Here is a 15,037-nt window from a genome sequence, read left to right as displayed (position 1 = left end):
TGAGAGTTTCCCCCCTTTTTTTTCCTACAGAAAAAGCAAGGATTATGAAGTCAATTCCATTTGCAGCACTGTTCGCTATTGAAATACATACAGCAGGAGCTCATTTCTTTGTGTTTTCCGTCTTTTTTAATAGTAAATACAAAGCAGTTGTGATAAAGCAAACATGGTGATACAAACAGTATTTTTTTTGTGTTTTTTGTTCTTTGAAAAGAATCAGGAGAAAATGATAGGACACACAAGCTATAATGTGGTGTATGTACAACCTACTTCAACATGAGCTAAAAGAGCAGAGACAGGAAACAGTTTACCGCATGTGAGAAGCAAAATAAATCGAAGAAGAGATCATAGCGCTAAAAAAAGCCTGAGGTTTGGATTGGTTTAAAAGAGAGAAAAAAAAAAAAGAGAGACCCTCATGATAAACAAGCTCTGATTTTTATATATTTTTTTAAAAATATTTTTCTTAAAATAGTTCGCTACAGTTTAAGACTAAACATGCAAGACATACGACTAAGTGCAACTAAGTGAAATGTTACATCTTTTTCTTAGTTACTCATTCCCTAGAGGTTTGAACTGAGGTATGCATACTAACAGTTTCTCATGCTGGATTTCTTCAGTAATGCCGAGCTACACATGCGGTGAATGGTCTCATCTACCTGCTCCAGAATAACAATCAGAAACAGCCCTCAGATGAGCCCCGAATCTGACCCGCTGCAGCTGCCCGGATGCTCCATTCATTTCAGTGAACCCTTTTCATCAATAGGAAATGCTTGGATAAATTTACAAATAGTAGTAACTGCCATTAAAGTACCTTGTACCCAGCTTATTGGTTGACAGGAGTGTTTTTTAATATAAAAAAGTAATAAGTTGACAGACACTAAAACACAATCATAGAGCATTGCCAAGGTTAACAAAAGGACATCGGGAATCCCGTTTCGAATTTACAAGGTAAGTGGCATACAATCTTTTAAAAGAATAAAATGGCAAAAAAAAAAAAATTCTAAAGTATGAGAACAAATGAAACTCTCATCATTGTGTGGTCCAGTTTAAAGTTCAGTTCACATTGTGTTATGCAAATGTTTTCCCCCTCCTGGATTTAAATTTCCTGTGACGACAGTGAACACAGTCCTAAACTCTTTCATCCATATCCTTCTCCTTTATAGCCATCATTTCCTGATAGAACACTCCCTTTTTCCTTTTCATTGGCCCAGAGACAACATTGCTTTGATTTGGTCGTGTGTTGGTCTCGATCTCTGCCTCTCCTCTACTATCTTGGTCACAGGCAAAGAAATACAGCTGCCCATCGAACAACCCCTTTGGCCTTTTTTTTTTTTACCATAATAAGCCCGACACCGTTTCAGACATTTCATCATTTTTGTGTCCGGCCAGTGCGGGGAACACTATAAGGATATTTGGCCTATTGCATGGAACATAGAATATCTCGACTTGTAGTATCTTGTATCTTTGGTAGTCACAGATAAGAGACATAAACATGAACTTAAGTAAAAACAATCTGACAATAAAAATGGAAGTAATAAATAAGAACACAGAAAGTGGTTGGTTGCAGTCATTTGAAAAACAAAACGCAATCGATTTGTAGAAGCCTAATCTAAAGTATGTTCCCAAAATTTTAATCTAAGCTAAGCCGGCGACAGCAGCTTCCAATTCGGAGTTGCTTTTCGGGTTCAAATGGCCTGCGTGGAAACAATTACGATGTGGCAAGAAGTGAATGGTCAGAGTGGGCTGTCCCAGCGCCGTAATGCTCAGTGGTCATGGCTGTGCCGTCAGCCTCAGTTCATAACCCATTTAACGTTTATCCCTTATAGAATTAATATCATGTCTAATAACAGAGGCTGAGCCGGTCATTGATGTGGTGAAACTGATATTGAAACTAGAGGGAATGCAATTTAAAGTCATCCAGACAGTCTTTGAAATGACAGAATTGAATAAAAAGGCAAACAAACAAACAAAAAAAAAAAAGTTTCATACATGCCGACAATAACGTTCAGGAATCACGATTAGCTTTTGTCTAACAATCCTCTCCCTGGTGCTTATTTCAACATTTTTTGACATTTCATTTTGCAATACAGATGACGGTTTCGATCAGCGATTTGGTTGACGCTAACATGCATCACCACAAAAGGGGATTTTTGAAAGTATAATTTCAGAGCGATAAACGTTAACCTGCGTTGATTTCTCTGTCATTCATTCCACGTGAAAATTAAACTTCATTGGTGCGTGGAGAGGGAGCCTTCATTACGAGTAGTGCATTTGCAGATGGACTTCATGAGCGGGAAAAGAAAGAGAGAGAGAGAGAGAGAGATTGTGTGTGTGTGTGTCGGCACGCAAGGGCAATGTGACTGCAAAGTGGCGATCCAAAACGCTAGGAACAAATGACAGAAAAATACTACACGGTAATGCGACATTCTGTTTCAATTTCAAAAGGAAAGAAAGAGGGGAAAAAAGAGAGCATGAGAAGCCTTAACATTCATCCAGTGCTAAGCATACCATAACTCCACGTCATAATTCATGAGGTCTGATCAGTTACCAAAACAAACAAACCCAGCAAAAAGGATATATAGCTAACAGCACAGAGTAATGAGAGGACACCACGTTTAAATTATTTGCCCAGGAACCCTCAAAACACCAGACAGATATCCTCCAGCTGCGATGACAGCGGATTTAAAGGAATAGTGCACTTAAAAGGAAAATTCTGTCATTTAGTCATAAGCATGTTTTTCAAAAGCTGTACGACTTTCTTTTTATCCTTAAAAACACATTTTAAAGAGTGCACCAGCTGCTCTTTTTCATGCATTTACAATAAATGCAGAGTGGAGTTGTTTTCCTATATTCCAAGTATTCTGAAGTTGTAGATAAATTTGGGTAAAAAAACAAACAAATCTAAACCACCATTCACTGAAATCCTTCCGTTTGTTTGAGCTGTGAGTCGGTGAGTTGAACTTGAAAATCAGTCAGCTTTGTTTTCAACCGATTCAGTAAAGATTTGCTCACCGCAGACTCATAAACTCTCAGAGAGCGTTCGCTTTCAAAGGAACCGAGTACACTCTTCAAATTGAATCATTTTGTGTTTCATGAAAGGGGATCGGACATAAGGGTAAGTAAATGATGACAGAGTTTTCATTTTTGGGTGAACCGTCCTCTTGAGAAGATCTGAAGGCAGAGACTATGAATTAAAGTCACATACGTACACGCACACTGTGAGTGGCACGCTCATCGAAGCGCTAATGATTTGTGTGTGTGAGAGTTCGTGATCAGTGTTTATTTGACTCAGAGGGCAATGAGTCTTTCTCAGTTGTGTGTGTTCATGTCCGCTCTGGTCTCAGTGACACTTTCGCCAAAAGGAAGTAGAAGCAGGCCCCAGTACCAAACGTCTCTTCTTCAGGAGATGAGTAGAAATGTATGCATCTCGTCTTTAAACCGAAAGGTAGAAACAAATCAAAAATACTTCCAAATGGAATAGATTTTTTTATCTCGTATTTAGTTTCGCATTTAATGGCACTAAGAGTAAATTGGAACATTTTAATAGCTGTCAACAAGAGGATTGTGAATCCAGTCTTGGGCTTGCTATGTCTGGAGTGGTCTTGCAGGTGACCGCAGTTAGTATGGCCTCTTCAGGCAGAGGACCTGGGAGAAACCAGGCTTACAGCATGTCCTCGTGAACGTGGTCGTCCTCGTAATCTCTGTTGTGGTCAAAGTCTGGACTGTGATTGGCTGTGGTCACAAGGGAAAGGGGACCTTCATGCTCCTCGGGGTCCAGTGGCTCCTCTTTTACGCTGATATGATGCCTGGGAATGAATCAGAATTGGAATGGTCATTTTTTTTCACACAAAACAAAAACTAATAATTTACTTAAATATAAGATGATAAAAAAAAATCTTAATGAAAATATTTTTGATTAAGTTTTCTTTTTCTTTCATTTAATTAAGACTGTTTAAGCTGATGCTTTGAAGTATTATTTTTTCAGTTTTGGGCGACATCTATAAAATATGTAAAAAAAAATTTAAACAATAAAAAAAATACATGGATACCTATATATATGGAGCCCCGCACATGATATATGGTTCAAAAATATATAAAACTTATTGAACTGTTCGTTCATTTTTATTAAATCATGGCCACCTTGTACTAATTTGTTCCCTTTTTTTAATTAAAATCAAAATGAGGGAACGAATTAGTACAACATGGCCACGATTTACTAACATGAGAGAACAAATTAATAAATTGTGGTAACAAATGTTTAATTTGTGGCCACGATTAAACTAAAACGAGGGAACTGATTAATAAAACAAGAGGACAAATTCTTAATTTGTGGGAACGAATTGTTAGTTTTTTGGGCATAAGTATATTTTTATCCCCAAGTCAAAGGCAGGGCTCTGCATCTGGACAATATTGTGACAATATATGAAAAAAAATTAGAACATATCAATATGTACATTATAATTGTATCAGTGCAGCCACTACCATCTACTGGTTAAATATCTGAAATAAAAAGGGCCAGTGTAACGACCAGCTGTTTCTATAATGACAGACTAACAGAGACGGCACAGCAGCGCTCCTGATAACTAACTTCTCTTTCAGTTCTCCCAGCACCGGGATACCTGCCGGCTTTATTTTCCACAGCTGGCCTGACAACAGGGTTTTCACTTTGAATTGATAAATGAGGGAGATTAACAACATGCGACATGTCGACGTCGAGAGAATGGACTGCAGCGAGCGAGCGGACGGCCTGTCAGCTTCCCGGTGGCGTCGGATCAGTGCCGCTCCGAGCGCTCCTCTTCTCGCTCGTTAACATGCACAACCTGTGAGGCGGTCTCTAGAGGACGACCCTGCGCAAGGTTCCTTCATTAATCAACTTCAAGTGTGCAAAAATAACAGCCGCACAACATGGTGACCAGACAGCACGGCTTACACTTAAAATACACGCAAAATTAATGCAACTTCTAACCAAAGTGTCAATAAGGGGAAGAAAAGCAGTGGAAGGGAGGCGTGCGAGATGAGAGGGGAAGGGGCGAGGCACTGACGACTGGGCCCAACACAAACGGCTGTGATAAGAAACAGAGCCCTTACAAGAATAATAACGCTGTCAGTTGTAAACAAGGCAAAACATAAACCCCGGCCCACAGTCTGGGCACAGGATTGTCCACAGAGATGAGATCTGCCAAATTTCTCATTACAGAAACACTGTAGGAATACAGCGCCAATGAGCGAGCGCTGACTCTACCGGGGAAGACGACCAAAACCGAAAGGAATAAAGGGATAAACATTAGAAGCAGCTGCGGCAGAGCCTTTAAGTTAATTAGTCTCACATGGCAAACTATAGGTTTTCGCAAAGACATGTTTGGCAAATGTAATTAGCCACAATATCTACCCCACCCCAAACAACCTTTTCTCTCTCCATGATTGTTAGGAAAGCAGCCGTTCTAATGAGTTATCATATTTTGTGCATGAATAATAAGAAAACTCTCGCCATTCTATCGGTTTTAGATCAAAGCGTCTCCATGTATCCCATGGCCTCCGGTTCTCAATCTCTAGCTTGAGGGCAAACATGAAATTGTTATTAATATGCAACTGAGCTGCACTCTGCTTTAGCCTTCATTGTAATTAGGACTGAAGCGTCTGATTGCAGGCATCTGCAACAATAGATACAGGTGCAGATGCTATGGAAGCTCATTTGTTAGATGTTATTAATTGTGACTGACGAATAAGAGAATGTAGAATTCAAAAACGATAAAGCTAGTATATGGTGCTCACATCTATAATGTACTTGGGTGTTTACCTCATAATTACAGGCCTGGTTTACCTCGTAGCATGTTAAGACCGAAAATAATTATATACTTAGGCCAGCAATACTATGTAATCATTTTAATAGTTAACATTAAATTACAGTTCAAAATAACTCAAAAAAAAAGGTTAATGCTTCCCAACAAATACTGCAGTGGTACTATGGTAAATTGACAGCATCAGATGATAATACCACAGTAATAACTGTTTAAAATACTCATGCTTCATAGCTTTTACATGGTAATCAAACATACTTCATAGAAATGGAATTGCCATGGTAAAATACATGTATTACCACAGCACCAAGTATTTCATTTTTTCTGATAATTTAAAACAAATTATGTTGAGAAGAATATTCTGATAAATGCATTTTTCTTTCGTGTTTATAACCATGGCCATACATGCTTATTTGATATTTTAATTACAATTATAAATAACTCCTGAACTGTTGCATTGAAAGGTTAAATACATAACCTGCCCATCTAATTTCAGCTTGAACATCTGAAAATAATAAGCTTCCCTTGCCTCATCTATAAGTGACAAAATTCTTTTATTGGTGAAAAAGATTGAAATGACTGAGATTGAAACGCGATGCCCTTGATAACATGATCCATAAATCTGGCTAACTTAATAAAGCTCAGTGCGTTTTACGTTAATGTTTTATGAATGCTCGTATATTCTCACACTTTGTACGTTTGGGGCAACATCTTTGCTTTTGAGTGCGTTAAGTTGGCAAATGCCTTGAGAGGTGAGAGGCAGACGCCTCAGAGCAAGCACACCCGTCCTGTCTCTCTGTATCCTGCAGCTGGGGCAGGCCTGCAGCTATGTTACCTGCCATTAGCATTTCTCTCACCCACATCTTCACGAGTTCATTACCACACTGCTTTTTTAAAAGAGACGATTTGCTGATATTTCACAGAAACTGCAATAAATCTCGCTGAGCAACAAATCACCATTCTGTCCTCCGACATCTGGAAACCATGTTGTCTGCAGCGTATTATTTTAAGCTTCAAACAACACGGCGGTCCCTCCCATACAACAAGTGTATGGGGAGCTGTGGTTTCCAGCCCCGACCGCAGCTCAGCTACATGGAAATCTTGGAGCGGTTTTGTCGAGGCTTAATTACGACCCCCCACCCCTCCCTTCGTTGTTTTACTCTTGACGGCTTGCAGAGTTTTCAGACGTGCTGCGAGTCCTGTCGGGCTGGAAAAAGGAGGCCAGTTCTGTCATCTTCTATTCACCACTTTTGTAAATATTGAAACAAAATGGAGGCAATAATTAGAGGAACTCGGCATAATATGCCGCACACTATTGACCCATAATAAAAGTTAGTTTAGAAACAACTTCTTGAAATAACACTGAAAGACACTATTTGCTTTACGAGCTCCCCTAACGTAGAAACCGCCAAAGGTGGGGTTTCCTTCTAAGACTGCATTCACAATTCCTACTTCCTCTGTAAACTGCAGTTTTCTATATAATTTCACGGTTGGCTAAACATCTACTATAATGTACATCGAACCCTACTGTGCGTTCCGAGACTTATTGTCAACTCCTAGTGACCTGGTGAAAATTTCCACCACCTAAGCCACACGAGTGTCGCCCTGCATGCGCGTGAGCCTAATGATTCCAGGACATCTCCCTTTACCTCGTGTCTTATCTCAGTCACACACACATTACGAAGGTGGGACGTGAGCCACTCACATAGCTGGCAGGGGCGAGCGTCCAGGGCTGCTGTCACTACCGTTGCTGTTCCCGTGGTCCATGGCCCCATTCATTTCCTCTCGGATGGCGCTGGCAAGCGAGTTAAGAGTGGGACTTCCGATGGAAGCGGTAGTGTATAGAGGTATGTTGTTCTCTGCCATTGAAGCCTAAAACAGAATGGAGGAGATCAACTCGGTGAGACCAATTCCTACAAAACATTAGGAGCGTTCAGTGGCCTTCAGCTCGTCCAAAATAAATAACCATTTTATTCATTTGCACACTTCAATTCCTTTTTGGACTATTTAGGCGTTTTTAAAGTCATAATGATGACATGATGTGTGTTCAAGTGAATTTAGCCAAAATGTAATAATTTTTAGACAGATTCACATAAAAAAGACAGGAAGATGAACTATGTGTGTACTTGGTGATTACTTATTTTTATTTTTGCATTACCATGACGCTACAAGGGCATCATGGAAAATGAAGTTGTGTCACACAAGACTGTCACCTTACGAACCAGCTACTGTAAATTACTAGTATTTTCTAGCAAGTTTTATTGGTATTTATTTTTCATCAAATGTGCACAAATAATAATATAGTGTACAGATAATGATGAATGGATATGGGCAGCAACTGAATAGATGAATAAATAAAACCATATTAATAACATGGATAAAGACTGGATGCTGCAATATAGTGATTTTACCTGGAAGGCTGCAGAAAGAGCGGGACCATATCCCAAAGTGGTATGGATGTTCTTTACTAGAGCTGGACTTCTGTAGAGGCAACACAAACACACATTCAGTGCAGTACAGAAACGAGTCATACTGTCTGTCTGCTGGACAGTGAATTTACACTGCAGTCAGTTATTTAGAGTACAATCTGATTTCCAATAAAACCCAATAGCAAAATCAATAGATGGCACTAAACTATCAAAAGCTGTTTAACACTAGAGCTCTGTCCCAAACCTAGCTGCCAACTTGTCTACTTTACTTCCAATCTAAAGACTGTTCCCAAATAATAATGCTGTCTTCTAAGATTTTTAGATTGTGCTTGTTTTCAGCTTTTTTTTTTTTCAATTTCTCACATTCTTAGTGAGGGTTAATGACAAGCTGTGAATGAGGGTAGTATCCTATGTAGACCACAGATAACAAGGAAGCTAGCTAAGTTTTAGAACAGAGTTTATATGAATTTGTCTTTTATTTTAACATATCACATATTATTATACAATCACATGACACTCACACGAGCCAATTCATATATTATGAAAAGCAGAAAGCATAATATATGAAAGGTTACATGTAGGATGAGCGAGCACACAGAGGCGGAGCATGCAGGAAGGGGGCGGGGCAGAGGGCGGTGCTTACTGTACAAGCAGCTCATCACAGCATTCGTCGGCCGCATGCTTCCTGGGGCGACCTCGTTGTATGTGGCGGCCGCGTTTAAACTCTTCGTCGTCTACGGTCCAAAAGGACCCAAAGTCATCCTCAACTCTTACAAAGCATTTATGCAGGGAGAGATTGGTGCGCACAGCACCCTGGGATGGGGGAGAGGGGCAGCAAGCAGCCAGATGCAGATGTAGCAAGACAGACAGACAGACAGACAGTGATAGAGAAGAGGATATGAAATGAATGAATGGATAAGCACAAGCGACTAGGGGTTACGGTGCACATAGCCACTACATAACTAAAGCTAGCAGGGGGATCAGTGGGCGGCACAGCACAGAGACAATGACATGAAGCCCATCCATCAACACCACCAGACACGGGTTTGGTCAGCCACACTGCGCGGGTGGCGCTGGAACACCTACCCGCTGATCTTTTGTGGCCTTCTCTTTTGGAACTCTAGCTCGTCGACGGTCCATACCGCCCCTTTAACGTTCTCTACCCGCACAAAACACTTGTGAAGACTAAGGTTATGGCGCACTGCGTTCTGCAGTTAGTGTGAGAGAAAAAGAAGGGCTATGAGACACTTTTTTTTTTATAGAACCCACATTCTCTTGTATTGTTAAGTTGTATACATTTTTATTTAAAATAAATTGCAATTCTGTCACCATTTACTCATGATTTTACATGTTTTGGCTCTCAATGACACTGATTATCAAACATATTGTAATAATCCTGATGCAGAGTTTGAAATCTGACAGCTAAGAAAGGAGGGAAATTTTGACTTAAATATGGGTCTGTTTGCCACACAAACCTATTATACAACTTTAGACTTCTATGGTGTTCATTCGAAGCTTGAAAGAGCATCAAACCTCTCTCATCTTGTGTTCTATAAAGAATAATGTCATATAGGTTTGGAACAACATACTGTTGTGTAAATGATGACAGAATTAAAATTTTTGAGTAAATAATTACTTTAAGACACCCCCCAAAAAAATCCATGCTTGGAATCACAGTTTTCTAATGAAATGATCTAGACATCTTCTAAACAAGATAATTTTACCTGAAAAGCAACATATTAAAACTTGTTTTCAGACCAGTTTTCAGATCAATAAGATTCTGTTTTTTAAGAAATTCATACTTTTAATTACCAGTGATGCATTTAAAATTAATTAAAAGTGAAAGTAAGGAGTAGACATTTATAATTTTACAAACGATTTCTATTTCAAATAATTGCTGTTCTTTTGAACTTTCTATTCATCAAAATGTGTTAAAGTTTCCACAGAAATACTAAGTGGCACAACAGTTTTCAACATCGATATTAATAGTGTTTCTTGAGCACCAAATCAGCATATTAGAATGATATCTGATAGATCATGTGACAATGAAGGCTGAAGTGGTTTTGCCATCACTGTAATAATTTACATTTAAATAGAAAACAGTTGTTTTTGAAGTGTAATCATTTTTCACAATTACAGTTTTTTTCTGCATTTTGATCAAATACAGAATTGTATAAGAAAACATATGAAATGTATCTTTTTATTTTTTCCCTTAAATGTTTTGCAGATTAGTTGCCCTTTTCCCAAACTCCCTACACAGTACAAAGAAATGCACTGATCAAGAGCCAGTTGTAGCAACACCTTGGACTACCAACAAAATTCCAGACTGCACAAACAGCCTGATAAACATGACTCTTTGGCAGTTATGACTTTAGCACTGTAGCTGAACAATGAGGGGAAGGGATGTAATTCTAACATGCTCTGCTCATTGCGTTCTTATAAATGACCCTTTCATCAGGCCATTTTTACAACATGCGGGTGATATTTAGTAAATAAACCCTCATTGATTGATGGAGGCCTGTGTGGGTGTTGTCACTCTAGTGCTTTATCATTCAGCTCTGGTAAAAGTCACAGATAGTTCATCATTTTCTGCCTCACTTCAAAAACGGAAACTGTAAACGCTTGAGTTAAATGCCAATGCTCAACAAACTCTGCCAGGGGAAAACATCCTACTCAAATGACCAGATTTCCCCTTGAAGAGGTTGAAATTCTTCCAGAGAAAACCGAAAAAAAAAAGAAAGAAAAAAAAAACACTTTCAAAATAAATCCAAATGAAGAGAGGGTCTCTTCCAGAATCTTCTAAGGGCCATTAAGTGAAATAAATCATAGCTGGGGGGAAAAATGCCTACTTTCTCTGGGTAATCTGAACTTGTTGACTAAATCTCACTGGGAGTAATAACATCAATTACATGGTTTCTGTTTGTATCTCTGATAATGTTTGGAATAATTCAGAAAAAAAATAAAGTTCATTATGTCATGATATCTTAATATCTGGGAACAGAAATATGTTCTGTCAGTAGTAGTTTAAAGAACTAAAATATAAAATATAATGACGTCTAAAACTCTGAGGACACTAGTGATTTGCATTATTCATTACTTTTTTAATTGCAGCATTAAAAATACAAAAATAAAACATTAAACTTTGAAACCATCTAGGCAAGGCAAGGAAAGGTTTCTTTTTTCTCTCATGTATCTTGTTTTTTTTTCTTTTTAAATTTCTAAAACTTTATGTCTAGGTTTAAACTAGATTTCAAATCCTAGATCTATAATGTAGTCATACTTTTTGATCCCACTGTATTTCATCTATTCATAAATGTTTGTCATGAGCTGGGAAGTGTGTGTGTGGTTCAATAAGAGATGTGTGCACTGAATTCTGGCGGTTGTTTTCTATTGCCAGGAGTTATTGTGAACCCAATGGTTCCTCCATACATCTTCAACAATAAAGTTTTTGTTTCTACTTCATTCCATGTTTTTCTTATTCAGTCAAACTCATTATATATTAGTGAAAGCAGGAAATAGAAAACAGGAAATGTGAGATCACCTTCCATGTTGCTGCATTGCGTCTGAAATATGCAAACATTCGCGTGAACCAGTTGTAGATCTCGTTTAGTGTTAGCTGTTTTTCTGGCGACTCTAGTATTGCCTGGAAAAATACACACACACACACACAAATGCTGATAAGCAAAAAGCAGTTCCATTTCCGTTCAAACCTGGAGCAAAAACAAAGTGAGATGCACATGGTATGTCAAGTTAAAGTTGATCTGAGGGTGCATGTAAAACAGCTTCACGCTTTTCCGTTCTCAAATAAGAGCTGCTTTGTTTACTGAACGCTTCCTTATGCAAATGTGCCAATTTGAGTACATCCTTTTCCGCTAAACAACCAGAACAAGAAAAAAAAAAATTATATAGCCAGATTATAAAGCGGCAATTATCCCAGGCCCAGATTAATGCCCGTGTGATCACAGATTACCGGTTCAGGCCTGATAATTGACTGGGCATCTCAAAGACGCCCCGTTCCTACTGTTGTGTGAAATGAATTCCGTAATAATCACATTGGCTGTAATACTTAATCAAAAGCAATTGTTATATATGGGCTTTTTTTGCCCCCTATGTACAGCAAGTGCTCTCACGCTCATTTGCAGATGGCTAATCTTGAGCTCTGCTGTTAAATTGCATTTGAAATTTAACAGCTGTGGTGGAGGGGGGTTTAAGGGTTTGACTTTAAAGAAGTGTGTGTTAACATTGAATATTTATTCTGCAAACATACTGTTATACATTAATAAAAATGTAGATGTTCAATCACAATGCAGTAGCTGTGTTAAACATGTGATGCAAATGCGGCTGTGTTTTTACCTGTCGTATTAGCGAAGCATATGTGAAAGGAGGTCGTACTTCAGCATTCATGTAGAACTCTTTGTTCTGTACAATATCTGTTCACAAATACAAGACACACATATTAAGAATTGAGCTAAACCTGGTCACACTTTATATTACATTACATTCAATTATATGCTATTTAAAATTCTTAAGTAATCATACATCATGGCCAATATTTGTTGTACTGATATTTATGCATTTATTTACAATGTGTTCTTTTTTCCCTTTTTTACAAATAATTGAATGACAGTAGTATAATACAGTAATAGAAAATCTAGTGAAAACCAACACTGAGAATAATGAGTATTACAAAAACAGAATAAAATAATAAGAAAAAATAAGAACACATCCAGATATTACAGTACTGAGAATTTGTGAAAAAAAAAAAGTGTTTACTTGCCATGAAAATAAAGCAATAACATCATGGTCCTAAAATTTGTGTGTTTTTTTCTTTAGGCAAAGCATATATATATTTTATATATATAAATATATATATTTTTTTTAGGGGTGAAATGTGACCTGCACATATTTTTGTGATTCCTCCACTGATCCCAATGTTTCATGCATTGTATTTTGTATGCATACCTGGAGATATGGGCATGTTGTACTTGTCCGAGTAGCGTCTGCGCATGGGACCGACACTGTGCAGGCTGGTGGGGGTGATAACAGAGTGGGTTTGTGAGAGTGGCGTGAGGGGGGCCGTCGGGGTGGTGGGCGTCTGGGGTAAGCTGAGGGGCGGCGAGGCCTCGGGAGCCGTCTTGGACAGGGTGATGTTAGAAACCAGGTTCAGCTGAAAAGAACAGAAAGAAAACAGGGCACATCATTGTTAGTCACGGTCGATGCCTGCGGATGCTAATTGTTAACACACCATCCAATCAATCTTTGCACCGCAGAGGAGCATTGGTGGCATGTTGGTTTGTAAATATTTGTAAACACCATGCTTTCGCTTTCCGCGTCCATCATTCTGTGAGCAAATAGCGTACATCCCCCTGGTCGCCTCTTTGTTTGGTCTGCTGGCGTGCTCCCAGAATGCTTTGCTCTCTCTCTTTGCTCTCGGGCGGCAGTAGCAGTCTTGCTGGCTGATGGAATGAGTTTCTCACTGAGCCCTAAGAGGCTCCTAATAAGCCGCAGACAGAGAGAGGTCAATCTACACTAATTACAGCCTCAAATTGTATTGTAAGGACCCTAATTAGTGGCTACTTACAAGGGTGATACTACGATTAAACGTCACATCTGAATGACCCTCATCAGCCTGATGGTTTGGCATAAGATGGTTCTTCTGGAGAAATAGTTTCCAGAGAAACACTTTCTTCCTCCCTTATCAAGTGGCACAAGGTGGGGGGCTAGTAATAATGGCTATAAGGTAAACTAATTAACCAGCGGGTTAGTTAAGGTGCAATCTCGCTTCCAACGGCTACGTTGAGTCGTCAGTGTCACATTTCCTCTTCAATTGGGGTGGAAAATGCGAGCCTGACCCGATGCTCCTGCTATTAATTTGTAGGAGATGAGAAAAAAAGCTAATGACACATACACATATTTCCCCTCACCAAATTGTTCTAATTGCTAATTTGCCAAAGGAGGCCTTGTGACCAAATTAAACATGACTTCGACTGTGGTCCACGACGAGGGAGGCTGTGCGACGAATGCAAGGACAAACAGAGAGGGGCAAAGAAAAAAAACTACAAGAGGGCATGCAGAGATGGGGTTTTTTTGTTGTGCACCACAATCGGCCACAGATTGGGTGAGCAAATTAATGAAATGTCAAGGCTGTCAATTGCTTTGGAGGTATCAGATGTCTAATTTTGTTTTATAATGGCGCCGCTGACAGTGCAGACGGTGACGAGGCGAGTGAAAACCAACAGACAGTGTTTAACATCTAACCCCCTGCCACGCAAATACGTCGTAGACCACGCAATTACCACACTCCCTATTAACGGTCATTACCATACAGATGCTCCGTTTGATAGACAGGTACATAATAAAGAAATTTGAGGGCTGACAGCAGCTTCATCCTTGACATGTCTTTGTCTTCTTGCCAATCTTTTTCCTTTTTTTGTGGCTAATTGGTTTCTCTCAGTGTGATAAATGTTTATTTTAAAACTGATAGTTCTGGTCCTAGATGCTGATTGGTCAATAAACAAATCCAGTTGTGCTAAAATACACCATATAGTGCTTTTCATGCTAAAGAAAATAACTTGCAAAAATAGGTGGGCGTAAGACAAGAGTTCTATTGTTCTCATTTGTAAGTCGCTTTGGATAAAAGCGTCTGCTAAATGATTAAATGTAAATCTAAATCTAAGAGATTTGGTTTGGGCCAGAGGTTTCGTATAGTATAGACTTATTCAACCGCTGTGCACACCAGCAAGCTTTGTTTTCCATATTCCTCATCCGCAAACAGCGAGTAGGCTCTACAATATGCCAGACAGGCGAGTAACG

General features: G+C 39.0%; 1 protein-coding gene across 21 annotated transcripts in view; it reads right to left on the bottom strand.

The window, feature by feature from the left end:
• Positions 1 to 820: 820 nt before the first annotated feature.
• Positions 821 to 15,037, bottom strand: part of LOC127960111 (forkhead box protein P1-B) — a 181,526-nt gene continuing 167,309 nt past the window's right edge. For 12 of the 21 annotated variants that reach the window (XM_052559680.1, XM_052559675.1, XM_052559671.1 and 9 more), the window contains 7 exons: positions 13,187 to 13,391; positions 12,578 to 12,654; positions 11,766 to 11,867; positions 8,868 to 9,037; positions 8,207 to 8,276; positions 7,501 to 7,667; positions 821 to 3,803 (listed from right to left, as the gene is read on the bottom strand). In XM_052559680.1, the coding sequence (XP_052415640.1) occupies positions 3,659 to 3,803; positions 7,501 to 7,667; positions 8,207 to 8,276; positions 8,868 to 9,037; positions 11,766 to 11,867; positions 12,578 to 12,654; positions 13,187 to 13,391 (936 nt within the window). In that variant the 3' untranslated portion in view covers positions 821 to 3,658. Of the gene's footprint in view, positions 3,804 to 7,500; positions 7,668 to 8,206; positions 8,277 to 8,867; positions 9,038 to 9,310; positions 9,433 to 11,765; positions 11,868 to 12,577; positions 12,655 to 13,186; positions 13,392 to 15,037 lie in introns of all 21 variants that reach the window. The other 9 variants (XM_052559685.1, XM_052559689.1, XM_052559682.1 and 6 more) reach the window with 1 other exon arrangement.

This window comes from Carassius gibelio, chromosome B6 (assembly GCF_023724105.1).
Source record: "Carassius gibelio isolate Cgi1373 ecotype wild population from Czech Republic chromosome B6, carGib1.2-hapl.c, whole genome shotgun sequence".
NCBI classification, from domain to species: Eukaryota; Metazoa; Chordata; class Actinopteri; order Cypriniformes; family Cyprinidae; genus Carassius; species Carassius gibelio.
Note: the sequence above shows the minus strand (reverse complement) of the source record. Positions and strands in the feature narration are given on the sequence as shown.